The sequence below is a fragment of the Acanthaster planci genome, linkage group LG20 (assembly GCF_054643075.1).
Source record: "Acanthaster planci isolate LZ-2023a linkage group LG20, COTS_SCS, whole genome shotgun sequence".
NCBI classification, from domain to species: domain Eukaryota; kingdom Metazoa; phylum Echinodermata; class Asteroidea; order Valvatida; family Acanthasteridae; genus Acanthaster; species Acanthaster planci.
Genome location: NC_141796.1, coordinates 10,692,830 through 10,717,029, shown reverse-complemented (window position 1 = coordinate 10,717,029; position 24,200 = coordinate 10,692,830). Strand labels below are relative to the sequence as shown.

The 24,200-nt window shown below is 41.7% G+C and overlaps 3 protein-coding genes across 3 annotated transcripts; 2 read left to right on the top strand and 1 right to left on the bottom strand.

Annotated features, from left to right (window-relative positions):
* The first annotated feature begins 395 nt into the window (after positions 1–395).
* On the top strand, positions 396–3,988 carry LOC147795926 (uncharacterized). Its single transcript, XM_087130518.1, has 2 exons — positions 396–552; positions 1,285–3,988. The coding sequence occupies exons 1-2, from the start codon at positions 541–543 to the stop codon at positions 2,347–2,349; spliced, it is 1,077 nt and encodes a 358-aa protein (XP_086986644.1). The 5' UTR covers positions 396–540; the 3' UTR covers positions 2,350–3,988.
* A 502-nt stretch (positions 3,989–4,490) lies between these two features.
* LOC147795925 (complement C1q-like protein 2) lies at positions 4,491–7,466 on the top strand. The gene is made up of 2 exons (XM_087130519.1): positions 4,491–4,646; positions 4,778–7,466. The coding sequence occupies exons 1-2, from the start codon at positions 4,635–4,637 to the stop codon at positions 5,528–5,530; spliced, it is 765 nt and encodes a 254-aa protein (XP_086986645.1). The 5' UTR covers positions 4,491–4,634; the 3' UTR covers positions 5,531–7,466.
* Positions 6,405–23,282, bottom strand: LOC110975038 (potassium voltage-gated channel protein Shaw-like). Its single transcript, XM_022227129.2, has 4 exons — positions 22,048–23,282; positions 13,741–14,644; positions 9,359–9,631; positions 6,405–9,049 (listed from the first exon to the last, which is right to left on the bottom strand). The coding sequence occupies exons 1-4, from the start codon at positions 22,690–22,692 to the stop codon at positions 8,961–8,963; spliced, it is 1,911 nt and encodes a 636-aa protein (XP_022082821.1). The 5' UTR covers positions 22,693–23,282; the 3' UTR covers positions 6,405–8,960.
* Positions 23,283–24,200: the final 918 nt, after the last annotated feature.

Below are 24,200 nucleotides of genomic sequence, written 5' to 3'. Positions count from 1 at the left end.
TCAACATGTGTAATAGCGTATTATATGTGCCCTGGGAGTTGGAAGCTGTGCACATTCCAAAGTTTTCATTCCGTTTCTCAAATAAAACGACGTAACGTTTGCACATTTAGACGAAATCAATCACTTCCTTCAATCGAAGATGTGGCCAATTACTCTGATTTTGAGGTTGTTTTGCAACAACTCCAGGTCTTTATCTTTCTGTGCTGAATTAAAACTTGTCAATAACTAACCAGCTGCCTTTCCAAGACCAACCCTTTGATATTTAGGTCAGATTGCCTCGACAGTGCCTTTGGTGATAACATCTAGGCACACATCACTCTTATGATGATGCATTTTCCCTAATAAGGGCAGGCAAGGTAACGCCTCCAAGGAAGCATGAGACGGAAACGTGAAAGAGAACACGTGCCTCCTACTATTCATCAAAAGTCCCTCTTGAATTGTTCCTTGATCGCAAGAAGGGTATAAAATGAACTTCATGCTCCAAGCAAGCAGTTTGCCATCGACCTAACAAAGCAAATTCATACATGCTTCTGGTACACAATGGCTTCACAAGTAAGTACACTTTTCATTTTGGTACTTCACTACTTAGTTGGAGTTTTATATTCTTTCGAAGTATATTTCACTTGGGTATTTTAAGTATCACAATTAATTTAAACACGTACAAGATGTAATTGGGTAAAATTGCTGGAAGAGTTCTCCTTAATGCGGTCTGAAAGTTCGAACATGTTAACCTACTTTGAAGCAGATATTTGCTGCATTTATACTCAACTGGACAAAATCGTGTTTAATTTACCTACATTCAAGTCTTGGTGCAAGACGCCACCGTTAGTAAGGGAGATGAACTCATCGTGGAAGACGGTAACAGTACGTAAACCGCTGATTCACAGAAACTGCTATCATAACAAAAATATTTTGAAGGTGGACAGTCCATGTTAGTTACAAGTGATGTTTGAAGTTTTTCAATACATTGCAGAGTTAACATAACTATCCAACCAAACAAACAATTTTTATTAGTTTTGCGACAGCTGATAGAAGTCTAAGGTTGAAAGAAATCAATGGTGAATGGACCGGAAGGAATTCGGCTCCAAATCTTTATCATGTATGATATAATGGAATATCCCTTACAAAAAACCTGAATGAATAACATTTTCTGACTGATTGTCGTTGGCCACTTATTAATCCTTTTTAGTTGTATTAAATGGTGGACGTGGGTAAATTGAAGGGCCAATCTTTGGCTAATTATGGCTTTGAAGTTAACTTAGAAGATTTACAATCCTCTCACAGGTTGATTGCAAGTACCTCGTGGTCACCTTGGCTTTTCTATTCGGGGCGTATGGCAGTGTGACCCCAATAGTTGAGTCCCAGACTTCGCCACAGGAAGAAGGGTCATGCACCTGCTGCCAAGGTCATCCAGGTACTCCAGGGATACCTGGAATCCCTGGTCCATATGGCCCCCCAGGGCCAGCAGGCCCAAAAGGAGATACCGGCACAAACTTGCCTGGACTTATAGGGGCGAAAGGTGACCGAGGACAGAAGGGAGACCAAGGCAAGCAAGGTGTGCGGGGACAACCGGGGGAACAGGGACCTCAGGGTCTCAAAGGTGACCTTGGCTTTGGAGTGAAAGGTGATCCTGGGATTCCTGGCTCAGATGGACTCACTGGCCAACCAGGAGAACGGGGACCTCGTGGCCCTAAGGGCTTTGGTGGACCTCCGGGACAAAAAGGGGAGCCTATATACGTTGGCCCAAAAGGTGACTTCGTTGGCCCAAAAGGTGACTCAAGCTTTTTTCTGCCTGGACCCATGGGAAACGTTGGCCTCCCAGGTGATAAGGGAGATAGGGGTTCTCCAGGTCGTGACGGATTTCCTGGCCCAAAGGGAGGACCTGGTCCTAAAGGACAGAAGGGACAAGAAGGTGGAAGAGGTCCAAAGGGTCATCCGGGGGATTCCTTAATGCAATCTGCCTTCACATTTACCGCTTACCGCACATTACCGCTTAACGGCAACAAGGGTGATATCCTCATCTTTGACAGCATCATGACCAATTTTGGAGACGGGTACGATTCGCAATCAGGTGTGTTCACTTGCTTTGTTCCTGGAGTCTACTTCTTCACAGTCAGCATACAACAAGACCAAAAAAGACCTTTTGTGCAGCTGAAAAAGAACGAAGAACTCATCTTTTCGATCTTTGATTCTGACAGCGGAACAAGCCATCAGTCCAGCAATTCTGCAGCCGTTCATTTGGCTGCAGGTGATACACTTTGGCTCGAGTTTGGCGGTAATGACAGTGGCATACACAGTAATTCAGACAAATATTCTTTGTTTTCTGGCTTTCTGATTTTCCGCACCTAACTCAACCATATGACAAAAGTTGTCTCAGAAAATAAGCAGAATTGATGTGCGCATGTTTGCATGAATACCTCATTAAGTACGCAATTATCAGCAGCAATAACAGTAGTAATACCACAGCTTTTGATTGACTTTTAGAGGAAATAAAGAATGAATTTGTTTAAGCCACATCAATGGTTTTAATGCATTTTTAAGTATGATATACACCTTGTTCAATGTTCTGATTCTGTTTCAAAATGCGTGGTCAGTATTTTCCTGAACAACAAAACGGGAATGCAGCAAGATACTCCTGGCAAGTCTCAATGAGATATATTGGCTTCAGTCTATTAACTTTAGTCCAAAGCGGTACGAGAAATGTACAATTGTAATGAACAAGTTGCCTTTCAATTCCGGTAGTTTTATTGACTTATTACTTGCTGCTTCATTTAAAGGGAATGGCGAATCTTCAATGTAGAATTTATCAAGTTAACTCGCTTAAAGTTAGATGCTGAAAAGAAAGCCAATGATGCCTTATAGAGCCAACACGATTCGATCCCTTTCCAAGTTGTAATGCACAACTGGAAACATGCGCACAAACAACATGTGAACTAAGACTTGTAATTAATAGGTATGACAAAAGCGGTGGTGAAAACTAATAGCTGTAGCGATATGATACTATTTGCCTTAGGGTTGTTAAATTTTTATTTCTAGATGAATTCCAGTTTTACTCTCTGAAATTCAAATCAAAGGGCACCAATTGTGCGATAGCTAAAGCAATGGAAAAAATGTAAGCGTGTTTCACAAATAGGCATTATTATAAATTCTAAAAGAAAACTCTCTCACGTTTTAAAAGATAGGCATATTACATTGGCTGACGCGCTGCTATTTCCACTCATTATATACTATATTGTAACAAACCTCATAATCCTAGGTGGGTTAAACACGATTACGTTGGGTTCATGAATATCAGCCAGTACGTGAAATTTGCGTCTGCGTAGATTTGAAGCGTGCCAAGACATTGTGTCCGAGTAAATTTAACTGGTGACAGCGCCCTCACATGCGGAGAACAGTAAACAACCTATAAACTGAAACCCGGAGAAAATGAAGCGTTCTTTTATTCATTGTGTTGCTGGTTGAATTAGTTGTGGGGCTGAATTCAAATATTTCATTTACAAAACTCCTAAGAGATTCTTTCCTTTTTAAATTGAGACAGAGGTGTGCTATAAAACACATATTGATTGATAAAAGTCACTAGTGCATGTCTATTTCCCTTCAGCCTTATAGGCCCTTGGGTCGCTCCTTGTCCCTTTGGATACGTAGTCCTGACTAGTGCCTTCATTGTAAGTGAATGTGTGCACAATATTTTATCTAGTGCTGAAATCATTTCCTTATTCGGATTTTCGTTGTGTAATCAAGAGCTCTTGTCGGAATGCAAAAATAAAATGGCACCCTTAAATCAAAATTTCATGCGCCTGACGAAGAAAAACAACGAGTATTCTTAAATTTAATTTTGAATTTAAAGACTTTGGCACTTTTCAATCTGAAATTGGTGTTTTTACAGTTTTCAAAGGGTCTCAAGTCAGGTTTACCTCATATTAATTGTGTGAGATTATACCCGCTTGAAATAAAGTCTTCAAGAGTCAGTGCGTGATAGTCCAAAATACGACATTGTGACGGGATCAAATTATCTAAATATTTCCTATGCACTGCCCAATCAAGTGCTTGCGGTCTATGACACGGCAAAGGCAGGCAACTCAATATAAACTCTGAAGTTGTTGCATATCCTCATGTAATGTGGGGGAGAGATCCATCAGAAACGAATGTAGTGCAGACTTATTTGCCCGGCCAAAACCAACTGAAAACCATTTATACAAAGATTTCATGAACGAAGAAAGATTTCGTGGCAGCTTAGGTGACAATAAGCCTTTTTGTCAAGTAAACATTTAGCAGTATTTGTCCTGAGACCTCCAATGAAATATAGAACTTCCAGGATGAACGTGCAACAGCTGAGTAGAGTAGTTATCTCCTTGTTCTCAAAATATATTAGGCACTCTGGCTCACATTATTGTTTGTGTGTCAAATGCACTTCACACTTTGCACCGATGAAGTTTGAAGATAATATTGTTGGCCAATGAATAATCTAAATCTGATCATTTTGAACTTTAGTCGATGATTGAGGCCTGGATTTGGAGAGGCGTCCTGTAAGGTACGCTCATTTCATACATCTTTCAAAGAATATACGACGCACCTCTGCTTGTTCTGACCGCCATTGATGCTTGTTGCCTAGAAGTTGCCCAAGGGTATAGAAAATGACGACACAAGTAAGTTCAGGACTTAAGAAATTTAAGAAAAATATGACTGAATGCAAAACACGATAAAACTGTTCTAACCTCTACAGACATAACGACAAACACTATCCACAGAGCGTGTTCGTACAATTGTATATTTTCAGGTTTGGTTCAAGCCTACCGTTGTCGTATTTCTGGTTGCAATCCGTGGAAACTTTGCTCAACAAAGTGACACTGAAAGTTCTCAAACGCAATGTCACTGCTGCCATGAATGTCTGCAGCGTCCCTGGGGCACACCCGGAATCCCTGGCGTCCCAGGTATTCCGGGAAGCAACGGTTTACCAGGACAGATCGGCCTGAAGGGCGAACCTGGGATTGGACTCAAGGGAGATCCTGGCGAAACAGGGCTGGCAGGGGAAACCGGTGAATCAGGAATCCAGGGACCGAGAGGTCCATCAGGGCAACCTGGAGCTGACGGACAGAAGGGAGAGCCAGGAGAGCCCGGCATCGTTACTCCAAGCCAGACCGTGGCTTTCACCGCACTTTTGTCATCGCATATAAGTGGGTCAAACCGGGAAGGCGAGATCATCGTTTTTGATCACGTAGAGAGCAATTTCGGAAGCGGATACGATTCGCAAACAGGCAAGTTCACCTGCTCAGCCCCCGGTGCTTACTTCTTCACGGTGAGCCTGCTGTCCAATTCACAACCTTATGGTCAACTTTGGAAGAATGGGCACCACATTTCGTCCATTCATCACAGCGATTCTGGAACTTTTCAACAGTCCAGCAATTCGGTTGTCCTGGCTTTGGTGATGGGGGACGAGGTATACGTAAAGATTGGTGATAATGCCAACAGAGCCATATATGGTGACACCAAATATTCTTCATTTGCCGGCTTCCTAATCAGTCCAATGTAGTAAAACTTCCCTAATCGCTTCCATTTTCCAGACTTTGTCTTAATCTGCGTTGGTTTTTAAGTTTGATTTGAGTCGATATGAGTTTGAGTCGTGATGGAGCGAACCTTTTTTATTTTATCGACAACTAGTTGCGCCCAAAATGAATCTGACCTCAGAAACTTTGCTGATCCGACTGATGAGGCCAACTTTAAAGAGTTGATCTCAATTTGACTTGGTGGGACAAACTAACGAATGGAAACATCATTGTGTACTGCGTTTTGGTGCATATTTACTAAATTTAAATTTTTAAAACACGTTTCTGTAAAATGAGGATTATTAATTAACTTGACTAATCTTCGGGAAATACCAATACATACCCTGTAACCAGTCAACCCTTTTACAATCTCTGTACCCTTCAGAGCGCTATTTGACAAACGGCGATGCACTGTCCTATCTTTCCTATCTTCTGAATTCACATTTTTTACGAAGACATTTTAGCATCTTACTTAATGTAAACAAGATTGTCAAAAACCCAGATGAGCAATTTAAGGAGAAACACACCGTTGACTCTAAAATGCTTTCGTTTTTATAAGGCTGAATACTCACAATCCGGCTTTTTTAGAAGTTAGAATGTCGGTCTTAGCCTACAATACGTCGCAAGCAGAAGTCTTACTTTTCTGTTGAAAAGACCCATCTTGGTCCAGAGGGTTCACTTTTTTGGTAGCGATACGCCTATGGTGCGTGCATTTCCTAGTCGTTCATGACTCAGCGAAGCTCAGTTCCCACCCAAGGAGGCTCCACTGCTAAGAAAACAGCGCCCTCTCTTGGTCCAGCTGGGGGCCCATTGTGGCCATCGGGTGACAGGTACATAAGACAACTGGTGTGAGGTTGGAGGTTTCAAATTCTCTGCTGCACATTTTATTTGTCAGGCAAAAATGTCAATTCTTTTTTTTTTCAATGTCAGTGAACTCCATTACTACACAAAGCCAAGGCACGTTATGCAGTAGAATCCAACGCTACAAGACACTCAGATGCTATTCATTCTAAGTGACATTAACAATAATTATTCTGCTGTGGCCTAATGTTTATCTGGTTATCGCAGAGGATCACTACCTATGAAAAGTATGTTGATCGCTTGAATGTTATTAGTGTGCACTTTTTATTTCACAATATACCTAGATGTACTTTGTTTTCAAATAATCATATGTGTTAAGGCCATTGTAATTTGTTTGGTGTGAAATACATCGATCCAAACATTTAAAAATAGGGGCGTGATCGGCAAAGAGTTAAATCTTTAAATTTGCAGTACCTTTTTTAATTTCAATTTTCAAAACTTTGGCACAGTTCGTTTTATATTTAAACTTTACGGGGATTATCAAATACCTACACGTTGAAAGGCGAGGCCACCAAAACATGTATCAAATTACTGCTTCTTACCTTCAAATATAACTCTTACATATCATAAGAGATTATGAGGAAGCCATATACTATTTCTGAGCATTCATTCATTAATAATTTGGGTAGGCTGAAAGACAGGAGCTATTAAAAAAATCTACCAAATATATTAATTCAGAATTTTTTTTAACATTGGGGAAATTTTATCTTCAGTGTTAAGACGCGCTTTACTTGTGTTGCAAAACTAAGTCAATTTGGTATCAATATGTAAACTCAACATTGTTCTTAAGATATGCTTTTTACATATGGCAATCGTATCAATGGACATTTAAGCTTTATATTATACAGGTGTTATCTATTCTCTTTAGAAATTTTGATCTATTCTTTGATGTGCCAAGTCTAAGTCACACCTTTCCCAGAAATATTCCAAGAAATAATTTTTGTTTCCAATGAAAGGGGAATGGATGTTTGCACTTCTGTAATATTACTCCCAATTTGTTATTTCTTAATCGATTGTTACGTATCGATATGTGCTTAAGCTAAAGAATATCTTCGAAACGATTGTGCGCCTGTTTTGTGTTAGGTATTGCACTGGTAGGCCGAATTCTCGGACACTCACTTGGTTTGACAAGGCAGAAACCAAACCCTTACACTTCGTTTTACTCTAAGATGACAGCAAATGATGAAAACAGTGAGCTTATAGCGTGAGCCAGTGTCCTAGCGTGGGAAGATTTATTTTTTGATTTTGCATCTGCTCTTATCCACTTACAATTCAGCCGCCCTATTTTGCTTTATTATTTCAAAGAAGTTCTAACAGTCTCGTTTTGGGTCATTTCAGTCGGTTAGTCAGTCCGTTTTTATATGTCAGGGCGTTACCTGTGCTTCCATCAACCAATCAGAAGCCAGACCATGCATCACTTTGTGAGAAGTATTAAATAGCTAAGGCTGGGTTGCGTTTAGTAGTACAGAGTAGAAAAATAGTTAAATATGTGCAACTGCTATTTCCTCATTTTTTTTTACAAATTGACAAAGAAGCTTCAGAAGCTTTTCATCACTTATGTTCATGGGTTTTAGAAATACAACACTATGTACAAGATGTGTTTTTACATATTCGCGTAGACGGCAACAAATGTGGCACTTTATCTATCTAAATCACCTGCAGCGTTTGGAGAGTATCATGTGCGTACGTTGGAAAAGAGCAGAGGGACAAGCTACAGCTTTGAAACAGGTTCATTTTTAAGCCAAGTTTCATGATGTTTCATGACTACGCTGTGAACTTAAGCATCTAATCTTTCTACATGTAAATGTGTCTCTTCAGACGTTGTATTCTTAAATGCACACAAACATCAACTACATAGGTGAACTAAATACCTAACTTTACACGGATATGTCTGATTTACAGCAGTGAAACTGTGAAATGATAACTACTTTCCACCGAAAGATTACGAGAATTCTAGCAAAGAGAGAGGAGTTCTAATGTTACACTTTTTCACACCACTTAGTATTTACTTTGCAAGGGTACCTCGCATATCATACCGTCATTTTTTTTCATTTGGTAGCAATTGACGGTGCCCCACATCCACGGTTAAGAGACTGTTTCAATTGAAGCGCCCTCAGTTGACAATTTATCGATGAAAATTTCCCGCATAACTTAGACCAACACGAGCCTACTTGCGGTGATCTATCTGTTTAAAGCAAAGCTTTCTTAAAGTTAGTCTCACGCAAAGACTCAATCAAAAATACCGTTTTAAGGACGATTTTTAAATTGCTGCCATCGTCGGTCCTGAGCGAGAACACACAGATGGCAAAAGGTGAAACATTGCATGTTATCCCTCTTTCGCTCACAAGTTTAAGGTACGTATTTGTTTGGTTTTTCTCTCGAAATCCCATGCGGGCATAGACAGTTTGCAGGAGTGGCTGGTAGGATTGAGAAGATAGCACAGCTAAAGGTGAACTGATGTGTCTTGGAAAGTTTTGAGATCGCCAAGTTAGAAGTTAATTAGTTGGGTTTAAAAGCAACTACAGTTAATGGTGTTTTGCCGTGAGTCTGGTGATATCACATGTCAACTTCGGTCATGGATGGCAGGAGAGATCTCCGCCGGGGAGGTGGCCTTAGAGGACCAGCTGCCAAAGATCTAGAACGACCTGAAACATGAAAATGTGAAACAGCATGAAGGTTGAAATGTCAGTGCGCATCGCCACTACACACCTAGTAACAGACCAGATTTCAGTAAAGTAACTTCAATAATTCCTGACTAACAGTCATATGATGTATACCTGGTCTCTTTCTGTGGTGGTAGTGATGGTTATGGTGAGTGTGCATATGTGGTGATATGACAGTCTAATCGTGATGTGTACGAGTTAATCTATTGTTTATTCCCGCCACCAAAAGCACCGCTAAATGTGGTAAAGTTGCCCTAAGCTTCACTTTCCTGTCACGCCCTATGATCTTACCGTTTTGCCGATTGGCTATACCGTTAGGTGCAAAGCTTTCCCTTCTTCCAACTCCCGCGTGTCCAGACGGCATGATGCTAGACCTCTTGCCTATCCTCCGCTGCTGAGATGGGGATAGCTTCCCAGCAGCCCCGTGAGACGGAGATAGTGGTGATCTTGCCCTAGAGGGGCTGTCGCTGACCTCATCGGTGAAGTAAACGGATATCTGAGTCTTCTCACCGATTGCTGATGAAGGCATTTTCACGCTGCCGTTTGCTGTTACCAGTCCAGAAACTAAGATGTAAAACAGAAGTAAATGATAAAAGGAAAATATTGGTGTGCTTAGCCTGTCTTAAACATTGGGATCAGGAGAATCGACATAGATAACGCCCGAACTGGAGGCAAGGAACATGGCAAGCGTCCATTCTTGTGAGTTGCTCTTAAACGCATTGAGACCATTTCAGCGCATTATGACATTTCCATTCATAAGTACAAACATAGAACCAAAGTCAAAACATGTTTTAAGAATTGATAACAATTTATATATTGCTACCGATTTTGTTCAACTCTTTTTGTTCATTTTTTGGGCAAACACCCCTTTCGCCGTGTTATGGTATGTTCCTCTCGCAAGTAGTCGTATTAAAACGATTTCTTTATATGATTTATCCATTTGTAGCTACCTGGGACAGTTTTTCTATTCCTATTGGTCGAAATGCGTCATGTGACCGCGTATCAACATTTGATAATGCCCGCTGCGTTAATAACGAGCTGCAGGCACATAGAGTCTGATTGGTCAGGAGTCTGTGTGCGCCCAACGCGCCACGCGCGCGCCAAGTTCATTTAAAAATGTTCTATTGGACAACATTTAAAAGGAATATACCATGAAATGGACGGGGATGTTCGGAAAATGAAAGTAATTTTTAGAACAATATCGTTGGAAATCCATCACATGTTGACTTCTTTTGACTCCCTGAATCAGAGGTATTAATGGGAATAAGTATGTTCTCAGAAGACTGGACGCTGATAATATCTATTCACTCATTAAAGACGGGACACGTGAAGGGCATTCGACCAAAATGAACAGCTAAACTGTAACAGGTATTTATAAGTGACCTTTTAAACGAGAATCATAAATTATCAGATGGGCCAGACTCAAACTTGTGTCTGAGTTAAAATTGAGGATGCATCGACCAGTGCAGATCGGGGATTTAGTCGTTTTTTTGTCATTGGTTTTTTGTCATTTAGCAGACACCTGGGGTGCATGCACTTTTTAACTAGGTCTATATTGATTTCTATGGAGTAGCCACACTGAATACGCCTTTCCGTATGCATATATGTACGTTTTGGGGATGCGTTGCGCACACGATGCGTTCGTGCCTTTTACTTTCACGGGCGCAAATATCGACTCCATTAACATAACACACGTGTGCGATCCGTTCGGCCATCAAAATCGCCCCAGGAGCGATTTTGACGGATACGCAACGCTTGGCGCATGTGTTGACGCGCATATGGAACGCAACGCACACGTGTGTTATGTTAATGGGTCGCATCGTGTACGCAACGTACCAAAAAACGTATATAGAGAAAGGTGCCTTTAAGCTGCGCATTCCAGACGCTGCGTACGTCATCAAGGTGGTACTTACAAAAGAAGTTCAAATTTTGAGGCCTGAATAAAATGTTCTAGCTCAGATGTTGTGTAAATGTCATAATTTGGCCCAATTATAAAATGTCAGATGACGTGTCGAACTGGCACATTGCCAGATTCTTTTATTAACTGGCATTATCAAAAGGGCCTCTTAACGCTGGTCGATGTGCCCTACTGGTGCGCCGGCGAAAATTGCAGCGCCAAAGAAACATTTTTGGTGCTCTCCTAGGCAACGAAGGCGCGTGTGCCACGTTTGCAAACAGGCCAAACAGCTGTTTAAAACCTCGAGACGCGTCGGTAAATTGACTCATTCAGGGCCGTCGGCGTGACCCGTTTCGAGCGCACGAGACCCACCGTGCGCTACCCGTCTACGCCGGTCTTGTACCGACGTCGTGTCCGTGGTCTAACAAAACACCCGACAGACAAAATGGTCGATATTAATTAAACTTTAAACAAACATGGCTGTGTGGATTATTAATTGGAAAAGTATCAACAATATGTGAGAAGGGAACAGGCTTAGATGTACACCTATCCCCGTATCATGTATATGTGGCATTCACCGCTAACAAGGTTTATGTGCCGTTGGATCAAACATTTCCGGTCAATTTACTTTTAAGTGAAAACAGTTTATTATATATCCAGGTATTCTGAGGATCTATTTCTTTCATGTGTTTTTCAATTGATTGTGTGGTGTTTGCAGACATCCTGTTTGGAATATCTTTAAATTTCGTTAACGAATAAAAATGCACATAAACACCCGTTTCAAGAGGCAAAAATGTAGAGAGCAGCGTTGCCTTTTCTTTGGTTATATTTTTTGTTTGTTTGTTGGGTTGTTGGGGTGTTTTTTTGCTTGTCTGTTTGTTTGTTTGTTTGTTTGTTTGTTTGTTTGTTGGTCTTCTTTGTTTAGATTTAATTTTTGATTTGTTTTTCTTTCAAAAATTGATTCTTTTCTTTGAGGAGTTGCCATGGCTAAAGACAGTGATTACGCCTGATTTTACTGACTACTTTTCTTCCCACAAAGCAAATTGCAGGAATCAACGCCTTGTTTCAAAAAGGTTGTTTATACTACCAATGAACCACACCTTAACTTGAGTTAGAAAAACGGTAATTAGTGGTGAGCTGAATGATTATTCTTCCAAATTGTAATTTGTCCAAATCGTAATTTTGATCTTGAATTTGAGATTCTTCAGAGATCTCCTGAATTGCCAAAACGATTGTGGGGTGTGAACATGTAAGAGTTAGATGCCAGTCGACTATGTTTGTGAACAAAATTAAAAATGACTGACTCATTCATTTGTAAATCAGTAACCTGTCTTCGTTATGTGTTGAAAATCATGTAGCTTAATCCCCGCCAGGGTTTCAATGTATATGATCTGGTTGAAAACCTGATGTACAATGCAATGAGAAAACTGTGCGCGGTGCCCGATACCAATTATTTACTGATTTTTTTTCTAGCTTTTGTTGGGATGGGGCAGAAGCATCAAGAGACCTTGCAGCTCACCGCTCCTCGTTGGAGTTAGGAACGGGGACAGGTGTTTCGATTTCCGCCCTCGCGTTTGTGTCTTCGTTGCTCAGCCGTGCCAACGAACCCTAGGGCTAATTAAACGAAGTCTGTCCGCGTTCAACGGCTGTTTTATGATTATTTCAAGATTTGTCTGTGTAGCCATTAAATCGAGTTTGGATAAAACAGTTCGAATGTTGACATTGAAGACTAAATTCGCAATCTACAGCCCTACCGAATCGAGGCTTTCTCTTTTTTAAAAGATGGGTTGAATTTTATAACAACTTCACAAAATCACAACTGCACAAGAAGAAAGTGTATTGAGCACGAAAAGGTTTTATAGTTAACCCCTTGTTCGATCTTCCAAGGGCAGTGGTTGCCATGATAAACCCCAAAACAGTCGTCGGCATGTCCACACCCGCAAATAGTGATCGAATAAATAATGGGCGAGTTAGTCGCATTCCGTCGGAAGGCTTATCGTGCAAGCCGCTCTATCCATCTTTAAACCTCCTGCCATGATAGCTCAGCCTCCCCCTTCATTCATTCCTCCTTTTGGATGGTGTCGTTATGGCATCACGCTCTGAAGTCACCTTCTCCGCGTCTCCCTACCCCCAGCGACCGCCCTCGGTCGATGATTGTAATAGCCCCTTCTCCGTGAACCGCGAAATAATATTTTCACAACCCTGCGGTGCTTTTCGGGGATTGGCGGGCACAGTCACCAACGATGACACTTGCACAGCTGCGAAAAGGCTTCGTGATGCCTTGGCCTCCTCGCAAGATTTGGAAAGTGATACAGATTAGGAACTGTTGAAATGATGGACATGAGGAAGTGAAGAGAAAAAACGTCTGTGAAGTATAACTCTTCCTCCAACTATGATCTCATCCGAACATGCTCTACTTTAAAAACCTGTGTTGGAAGGTGCATTAAACGCAAAGTTTTCTTAATGAAATTTGGAGTCAGGGAAATGTGATTATTTAAACTTTATAGTTTTGAAGAAGTTCAGCTGAATTTTTAACATGTGTAATCTTTCCAGAGAGGAATGGAGTAAGGATTTTTGCGGAATGTTTACAAGGATCAGAACTGTAAAAGGCACTGAAGTGAAAAGGATGTTAGGGCCTACCAGAGGGCAATAATGTGAAAGGGTGAAAGTTACTGATATCGGGAGAAGAAACTCAACATGATAGACAAGTGAATTATTGATTAGGATGTGTGAAATTATCAAACACTACTTGACTGAAAGAGGTAAAATAACTCACCAGTCCGGAGACAGCTATCCTCACTCCGTAAGCTGTTGGTGTCACACTCGTTAGTAGATTGAGTGGAATAACCACTAATGCTTGATGACGCCATGTGATTCCCGTGCGTCTTCAAGACGTCTGCTGCGCCCACCAGGGCTCGTTTTCGCTTCTTGGGAAGCTTCTGACTGGCCTGTGCGTGCGTGTAATATAGCGAGAAGTTGTTGACGATGACAGGAATGGGTAAGGCAAGGGTAAGTACACCAATGATGGCCGTGCATGCCCCGATGATCCTACCCAACCAGGAGCGGGGTACCACATCCCCGTAGCCCACTGTGGTAATAGTGACCACCGTCCACCAGAACCCTATAGGGATGTCCGTGAAGTCGTTCTTCTCTTCGTCACCCTCAGAAATTGTCCATTTCTCCGCGTAGTAGATCAGACTTGCCGATACCAGGGTGACCAACGTCACAAACACGATCATCAGAAGGAGCTCCTTTGCGCTGGCGCGGACTGTGTGCACCAGGATCTTCAGTCCGCTCAAGTGACGAGCCAGCTTGAAGATCCTGAAGATCCGTACGATCCGCAGAAAACTCAAAAAGTCGTTCACCACTTGCACAGTCTGCTGCCCATTGATGCGTTCACCCAGGTCTACGTAGAACGGAATGACTGCCATAATATCGATGATGTTCTCCACTGTAATGAAGAACCGAAGCTTGTTCGGGCAGAAAGCGAACCGAACCACAAGTTCTACAGTGAAGAACGTGACGCATACGGCCTCAATATAAAACAACGATATGTGAGTCTCTACTATGTCATCCACACTGTTGGTGCCGTTGGTCGTTGTTCGAAAGTTTTCCATGGTCTCCAAGCAGAACGTCGTGATAGAAAGGACTACAAAAAGAAGTGACATGAAGGCAAATACCTGCGGATGTAAATATAAAAACCAAAAGACGATTAGAGACCACGTTTTGCTCAGCATCGACTTTTCCCCTATGAATGCTACGCAGTAGGATTCTATGAAACTTTGCTTACCGATCAGGTTAATCCACCCAAACTACTGCTGATAATAAGGGAGATTTACAATAGTGCGCCTTCAAGAGTTTACAACGCGTTGGCCAATCAAAATGCACGAAATCTGTCGACTGCTTTTTAAACACGCATTTGGTCGACAGCTCGCATTGTGATTGGCCAATGCGTTGCAAACTCTTGGAAGCGCGCTATTGCGAAAAGCCAGTATTATTCGTCTCCGTCCATAATGACCACCAGCGTAGAAGCCCACCCCCGTGTGGTTGCAGACCAGTAAATAAACTGCCATAGCCAACAGTGATAATTACCCGAACTTCAAAATATTAGGAAAAATACTCATGAGTTTCTAAGGCATTTGAGACGCACGTCAAATTGAAGCCCAGTCTATGATTTTTCATTTTCTTTTCAAATTTCCATTCATTAACAGATTACTTTTCAAGATATTTATGTCCACGAAAGGTCATCCCCATAAAATGTAGTCGTGAAGCCCTCGCCATTTTGAAATATCAATGCCTACACTTCTAAAAAATAGACACTTTTCAGACACCGAGTTCTTCCGAATCTCATTCATACACAATCTGGTATTCTCTTTGCCCACCTAAACCTGTCTTTTCTACAAATCTTCAAGTTCATGAGCCACAAAACGCACTGTTTCGTGGAGAATTTGAGTGCATACAAATTGTGACTTGGCCCGCGCAAGCAGTTTTGGCCTATTTACTAGCCTGCATCCTTATGGACTAGTCCAAGGAGACGTCATAACTGCGGTAGCAACGCACGTATAGACCCCTTGTCATAGTTGACGCGCGCGTTCATGTGGCAATTCACGACTCCCTTCCGGTAGAAGAACGTGGGCGTATCACATGTCCACGAGCTTTATGCCACCCCAGTGATGGCTTTTTATTCTGCGTGCAGAATTACACGATAAGGTATCCAATGCTCAACGAAGAAAGCTCAGTTTTCTGACAGTTGCAGGAAATCAATTCCAATTTTGACAACCTCTTTGGTCTCTGAGCAGTACACAGGTTCTCTTGGTGGGAGGTATTTTAACGGAAATGAAAGCTCTAATCTGTCATAAACCATAGTGAAATTCCGAATAGCGTACACCAACCGGGCTTTTGGAGAGGTATGTTCTTATATTTTCGCATATTTTTTGCGCTGAAAGTCGCCGGGGTGAATTATCAGAGCATTCGAAGGAAACGTGGACAGATAGGACGGGGATTGTGACGGAGGGTGTACCTGCAGTTGAAGAAGCGACTGAAGATATGACAAACAAAATCCCATTGTGTTCTATGCTTGCTATTTATTGCAGCTGATGGATTTGCAATGATGCAGTTAGAAAAAACACTATTATAATCCACCAAACGAGGCAATACGCAACCAGTTCCAATATTTTAGTTTAAATCAGGTCCAGCAGATCCAACGCCACTCAAGTCCAACACCAATCGTATCGCCTGTCCTTTTTACTCACTGGTTTTCATGACAATGTTATCAGATAATGTGCTTTAGTTGTCGTTTTTATAGGCTTACGGATACACAGAGTGGCTTCCATGCCTGTTTCCTCCCCCCTTTCCTACTGCTCTCCACAGCTGATTCCAGTTCTTTTTGTCTTCCATTTCCTTTCACCTCTACCCCTCACTCTTCTTGGTCTTCTTCGTTCCTTTACATGCCTTGCTTCTCGATCGCCCGACAACTTCCATCCTTTTCTTCCCTTTTCTAAGTTCGCTTAATTCCTAAATATTCTTGTCTGTTGCATGCGTGTTTGTACGAGCATCACTCTTTCTCTTAAAAGTTGTTTACTCCAGAACATCTTATCTCTCGCCTTCCAAAGCTTCTAGTGAACTAACCCATTTTGGGAGCTTTGAGAAGGTTTGACGGTTTCTGTGTGAAATGTTTCATTAAAAAGTTATTTTTTTATGATTTATTAACCTTCAAAACTCTGTTTCATCTTTTAGTTGTTGTATTTTGAAGTAAGTGCAGACTGAGAAGTTGAGTGTCATACTGGCATAAGGAAAACATTATTTTGAAAATAAATGACGAAAAAGAATACACTACACGGAAGGACCTAAAGCTACTGAACTCGACCCCTGCAAGTACAGTTCACAACACTCCTCTTGAGATCTTAACTGCAAGGTACGGAAACAAAAATGGAATGGCCCCTCATAATGGCAAAAGTCTGCTAGGGAAGTTTTTTATCTCTTTTCTCATTTGGTTTGATACGGATTAGCTCTGTCGTTATCGACCTCATATCGGCAGGTGTTCCTGGCGTAAGAGACTTCGTTGCTAGGGAGGTTGCATAAGGCAAACGGACTAAAATGGCGCCACTGAAACTGCTTCTTATTCAGTGAGAACAAGAAATATCACACATTGGCAAAAATTGTATAATGTTTTAACATTTAAAAATGGAAAGAATAGTTCAACGTTGTTTGACATTGTAGTTCATTTGTTAAGTAGCATTATGGCGCTACCTGAACAGCTAACTAGCCGATACAATTAATGCTGCGGGAAGACTGAGGTGATTTGTCGGTCATTAGAGCACTGCGCCAAGACAATAGTATTATCATAATTATATTTTCAGCACATTTTCTTGTTAAAAATGGGAGGTGCTCTGTGATTCCCTCAACAGGTGCACCAAAATATAGGTAGCACAACAAACAGCCATATCTATGCCATTTCTCTTTTTGTTTTCCCAATTGCGTAGCAACGCCTTCCTGTCATCATCAGATAGAAGCATGTGAAATTAATAAAAAAATAAATCGTTTACAGGCGTAGCGTTCTCGTCAAGCGATGCACGCAGGTGCATTGCTCACGACAAGCTGCGAGACGGAACAATTCCACGTCCTTCCTGTTCACTTCAAAGCGTTTACATTTTACATTATCTCATACTCTCACTTTTTTTTTCTCGATAGGACCACAAGTTTCTGGAACTGCGCGTTCTTCTGCCTGGCTTAGATCTTGCATATTAAGAGGATGATTTTTTTTTAATCTGAACGCCTGCTGAAGTATAGTCCACAAGGTCTCATGCGCTGCATGAAGAGATCGTGATGAGACTGTGCAAGAAGCCCTTTTGTAGATCCAGATGTTATTTGTTTTCCGTTTGGGGCGGGCCTAGCAACCAGCCTGCGTGCAACGAGCTGTTTATGTGTATCCTTCCGCCCCATATACTCTCTTACGTCTACATATACATCCGAGCATTCCTGTCAGTATTGCGAACTTCATCGATTGGCCGGTTCTTATCAACACTACTGCCGGGAGAAATTACGCGGTTAACGACGCCTTGCTAAGAAATTGACCCTGCTCTTTGCATCTTTCTTAGATGTTTGGGGAGGGTTTCGGAAGAAAAAAGGTGATCCGAAATGATACTATTCTCAAAACAAATTATGTGTTCAGTCTCTTTCAGAGACAACTCGACCTCGCTTAAACTGTTTCGAAAGCTGGCCAAGACTGAACAAGCCTTGGCATAAAAATAATGAAAACGACATTTATCTTTATCAACACTGCCGCAAAAAAGTGCCACTGAAAATAGAGTCAACCGGAGAAAAGTATGTAACTGACTCCATCGATACAGACAAATGTGCTAGGTTATTTCACGACAGCTTTGAATAAAGACAGAATGCTAAAAACTGACATAAATCTCCACACATAGGATCAGCTGTCTGATAGCAGCAATATCTAGAGTTCTGATTTCTTTGCTGGTATGTTATCTTCTGACTCGTGCAATGTACATATCTCGGTTTTAACGACAATAACTAGGGACTGTTTTCGTTTAAAGGTCATTCTGGGTACTAAACATTTCAAAGCTTCAAGAGCTTAGACGAAGGATAATGATGTAGTGTTACACTTGAAAAACGTCCAAGCTCACGTCCAAAAAAATCTAAACTACATTTTAGAGTTTGACGTCTTTGGACACAGACATGATAGTTTTTACGAACTTGTTGAACAAGTTATACAGGTATTTTGTTGAGCACATATAAAGCCCGTTTATTTAAAAAGAAATACTATTGGCGAGCCGTCACATAATAGAGTTTGTAAACATCGACATTGTGGTCAAAGAACGCTACTCTAGTTTGTAACTGCACTTTTACGAACGGAATATCTGCTTTCTTTTCGGTGTGAATATCTGACTAAATGAACAAAACATCGTTTTATTGATTCCTGGAGTGATTATTTATCTTGTGCCAGTCCAAACATATTGATGAATATTTCCTCGGTTTTAGAAGATAAAGCGCGGATCCCCAAGCTTGAACCAAAATACTCGCACAGCCATATTTTACCCTGAACCTTATTTGGTCCTTTGTTGTGCTTAACAATGGGTGGCCAATATTTTATATATTACGTTAATTAAAAGCATATCTCCAGCGTTCAAATTAGATATACAGCCTAAGGTGGTGGACATGAAAAGCTCTTATGCTGCAGATTTCCAATTCACGTTTGGTATATCTCCATTGCAGTGTTGCGTTAATAGGCCTTGGTCAGACAGAAGATTTGACTTTAGTATGGCGTGCTGGCTCATTCAACTAAAAGGCAACATAAAACATGTCTAAACTAACATTTCTCCTATTCCGAAGAATGTCCACGGATGTCGTAGAGGTTATGAAAGATGGTTTGCGTCATATTTAAAGCGCAAACTGTAAATGAAATTTAAGAAGACACGCCCGTAGAGATCCAGTCGATCCTGCTACTATACCGAATGAATAATTCAGGCCTTAATATGAAAGCAGTGTTCGTAATTTTCCGGCTTTTACTTTTTTTTTCCTATCTTTAATGTTCACATTTTCAGAAAGGAAAGTAAGATGAACTGAGTGTTGAAAACTCAGTTATTTACCCAACCGTTAAGATTGGCAGCTCAACTTCAAATTTTTATTTCATACTGTTTTCAGATTTTATTTCAAATTGGGTGTTAAAAAATTGGTTGTAAGCTTTTTTATGTCAACAACTTTCTTTAACATTCACAAACGTTTGATGCCAAATGTGGTAAGTGAATAGAGCTGAGATCCAGTGCCTCCTGCGGCAGGTATGTTCAATTGTTATGCCTATTATTTTAGATGCTCTATGTGTTCTTACAGAAACACCAAATCGTCCTTCAAAATTGAAACAGATTAAATAATGCATAGGATATTAAAACAAAAAGGAAAAAGGGCTCTATGCTGCGGGCGCAGGCGAAATGACTGTCCTACCGCGTGGGAAAGCAACATACGACCCGGCAGAACTGTTTGTACAACGGCCGCTCGATAGCCACTCGCTACGCTCTCGAGTCCCAAGTCCATTACCGCGGGTAATGTTCGTGTTTCTTCACGCTAGGCTCGCGCCTGTATCACTATGCAGACCCAGGAGCGTTAAGTGGGGATTGTTTTTCAGTTGTTACAATGGAGTGGGGTGTATTATGGTTTGTTTGAAAACAAACAATGCGAAACCAAGGCATTATTTGAATACTGAACCAATTGTTGCCTTTTTGGAAATTCCAGTTTAGAATAGAATACCTCCGTGAGGATAGATGTTACATGAGAAGCTCCACCTACTTTGCTCTCTAGACAACGCCTTCTAGTTTTTTCTCAGCAGAGACAATTCATTTCTATTAACTGTCTTTCGTCTTTTTTACCAATCACGGTGCATGACCTTTCATCGTCACAAATCAAACTGCTTGCTATCATATCAACCAGCATCCAAACGTAAATGATTTATTTATTATTACTATATCATAATCGAAGTAATTTGTAAAAATGGGGGTGGTTCTTCAAGAGGTCCAAGAGAGAAAGGTGTAACATTTCACTCGGGCCTCTGCGGCCTTCAAATTTCACTTCATGGAAATTCCCCGTAATACATTAATTAAACCTTTTGAATGTGCTCCCAATCGCAGAACGTCCGAAAATTTCCATTTTGTGCGGCGTCCTCATGTTTTCGGTCGATGACTGCTCGAGGCAAAATACAGAGAGAAACATTTTGAAATTCATAAATTACGCTGTCCATTAATGTTTTCGCTTTAACTTCATAATGTGCGTCAGTTTTGTCAGTTGAACATTTTCAAGATTACGAGTCCATTCCTTACCAACATTTAAAGGAAAATATTTAACTTCGCTGTTCTAATGTTGAACTTACAAACGCAATCAATATTTCGTAGACCAGCAGTCTTTTTATCCATGGAACAGTGGAAGCTGTATACAGATGTATTCCAAGTATGAAAGCAGACCAAGAATAGTTTTGATGTAAAATGCCATATGGTTTGGCAATACGAATGGAAATATTTTTATTTATTAACCTAAGGTATATCAGGATAAACATAGGTTGGATCTCACAGGCAGGCTCTAATCGGTTAACAGAATTATTCGTGCTCCGAAATGAAATGGAAATATCTCAAAGACATATGTTGCACTCTGAGAGAAAACGGTTGATTATTTCTCCAGAAGTTCTCTCTTGGCCCAACCTTTGTTGAAATGTGCCGACACCGTTTGACGTGTGACAGTGTCCGACTATCTGGCTCCGACTGGGCATAAACTATGTCAATGAGAAATACACGAAGCCATTAGTGGATGGATTCCATTGACGCATGTGACATGTTCAGCCCTAGCCGTAGTCATTCCGATGCGTCCTACATTCTTCCAAAACATTAGTTACATTTATTCAACCCGAATTACTGAACAACAGGGGCGATTTCTTGCCCACAAATCCGGCCACAATTTAAGTGGGGGCAAACTGCTTAACTGTTTACCTTGACACACAGATATTTGAGTGGAGTAGGTCTATATCTTAGGATTGGGCTTTTTGCACGGAATCGTCATATTGCAATGAGAGCGAGGCTGCACTTGCACGAGAGTCTTTTTGTCTTTGTTGCGTTTGTTGCTGTTAAAGCTGACCGTCAAACCATTAAAATGGACAAAGTTGTATGAGTTAGTATTTCTCATCCGACTTCACCATGTAACGAAGGTATCTATGATTGTCAAGGGGGATTTTAAATGTCGGTTTCGCCTCCTACACTGCTAACGTCAATTAAATGCATTAGGTCCTGTGAGTTGGGACCTCATCCTAAATGACGCTATGATTCCCACACCAGACATAATTGAATGTTTACGATGAAATCCATTTCTTGAGGATTTCCATTCGGCTCCAAAAGTAGACATCTGAAGTAGGCAGTGGGCATCGAGATGAAGTCGATTACTGAGACAAAGCCGGGACTCTGAAGAAAGTCTTACACGTGTGTTAAATAGCTACCATAAGCGGTTGGATGAAACTGCTTTTAGCCCAAGGCCTGCTTTTGTTTTTAATGAAAGACGACGGCAATCGTGAAATAAATGGCTGGCATCTTACCTTAGCCGCCCGTGACGAGTAGGGTTCGTCTAGTACCGCCCAGATCCGTGGCTGGTACCTTCGATACCAGCTCTTCTTCTCCGTCTGGTACTCCTCCTCGATGCCGAAGATTCGGGCTACGTCTTCTTCCTCCTCGCTGTCGCTCTTCTCAAAGTTGGGTCCGTTCAGCTTGGCCAGCGTCTCCTGGGCGTCTCGGTGTTCGGTGTGGTAGGACCAGCAACAAGCCTCGATCTGCTTCTCGTCGATCCCCCAGAACTGGAGCTCCTCCTCAAAGGCCGGGCCGCAGACATCTCTTGGGGCGTGCAGCTTGCCGATACGATAGTAGTTGAGGACGGCGTCGAACATCCGCGGATGCCGGTCGAAAAAGAATTCCCCGGTCACCGGGTCGTAATCGGTGCTGTTGGTGGCCGCCGACTGAGCCAACCAGGCCAGCCTGGTGTCCGGGATGTTCTTGAGGGTGGACTTGTATGTCTCGTGTCTTACACCCCCGACGTTAATCCGGACTTTGTTGTCCTGGCCGGCGGGTGCACTAGACCGGAGGGACTGGAGTTGGGCGCTGGCCAACCGCTCGTTTCCCTCCCCTTCCGCATCGGTATCCATGTCCCCCTTGTTCCGATCCGTCGACACACTCATCCGCGGTAGCATGGCCCTTGTTTAAAACACCAACACACCACCAATATGCTACAACAGTCCCCAGGTGGAATCTTCATTTAACACACCATTGTCAACATCGTATCCAAACCATGCGACCTTTTTGTTCGGGATAATGGAAGATCCAGTGACAAGATTTAACGCAGCGTCTATTGACAAAAAAAGTCCAAGGAACACTATCCAGAAAGTGTGGTTCAGGTATTTGACATTCCCGGCGTAGTTTATCCAAGCACAAAGATAGGGTGACCACGGAATGATCTTCTTCACCGACTTGGTATGAATGTAGGTTGATAGGAGGAGGAAACCCCTACATCTTGTCTGCTGACTCGGTGTTGCGATAGCAACATGACCCACCACGATCAATTCCCGCCATATCATTCGCTTCTACCACTCGTACTTTCAAGAACTTTGTCCGATGCAGCCCATGTCACTGTTTGTATTACGACCAAAACATTCACAATTGTCGCATCAGTAATGACACAACAGTGCGTTAGTACGAACACGTAGAATAAAAATTATACCAAAGTAATTGCAGGACTCGACTACTGCTCTGAGTCGTTGGCACGAGCGCGCGGTAGAAAAATATGTCGTCACTCAAAACTGGGAGAAGGCCAAACACGTTGGACCAATGGAACGCATGCGCAGAGCAAACGCACCTGTCCTGTAAGAACAGGTGCTGAACATTGATTTCGTTGTTGAGGTGGGAGCTGGCGATCAATTATAATGCAAATGAGACTACATTTTATTTACTCTTGGCCTTTTGGCTTTCACTTTTAGACGAGATAATGTTGAAATTAGTCTTTTGAAGATGGCTAATATTCATAGAATTTTATAGTTTCAGCGATTTAAATATGATTCTTAATGTTCTTAATTTGGGTTTGAATTCAGTAGGAAAAATCACGTTCAAGAAACTTAAAACGTGTCCATGTGAGCACTTCAGACATCGCGTAGCATTAGGTACTTCGATTATTCAGTGCCTTAAACTTAAAAATAATCCTGGTATCTTAGCGTCATGTTTGGTGGCGATGGCAACGTAAGGTTATTGTTTGTCGATAATGAGATCATGCCTAGAAGACAACGGCCAACTTGCTTTGACAAAGAAGCTACGAATGTGCGCGTTGCCTTTACAATGTACCATTATTAGGTGGTTTGCCTTCATAAATTCTATCAAGTTGACAATAGAGAAATTAAATATTCAAATCCTTAGAAATAGATGGGTCTCAACCATTCAAATTTTAGTGATGTGACACCTGAATCTCCACCAACTGAAATACTTTGAACACCGGGGGGATCCCAGGGATGGAGGATTATACCCCCCCCACACTTTTTGACCAAAGGGATTACCAGTATAACCACCCCATCCCACTTTTCAAGTCACTTACTATGCGCACCCTTAGCCCCTTAGCCTGCACTACCGGCTTCGCACTTGCCGGCGTCACGACCTCACCTTTGATGGAGGCGGTGCTAAGCTTTCGTAAATAACCCCCCCCCCACGAGACAAA

Excerpts from the sequence above, each read along its gene's own strand:
- LOC110975038 (XM_022227129.2), bottom strand. The coding sequence starts at position 22,692 with ATGCTACCGCGGATGAGTGTGTCGACGGATCGGAACAAGGGGGACATG. Across the intron at positions 14,645-22,047 it reads ACTCGTCACGGGCGGCTAAG|GTATTTGCCTTCATGTCACT; the intron begins GTAAGATGCCAG and ends TTACATCCGCAG. Across the intron at positions 9,050-9,358 it reads TATAGCCAATCGGCAAAACG|GTCGTTCTAGATCTTTGGCA; the intron begins GTAAGATCATAG and ends TTCATGTTTCAG.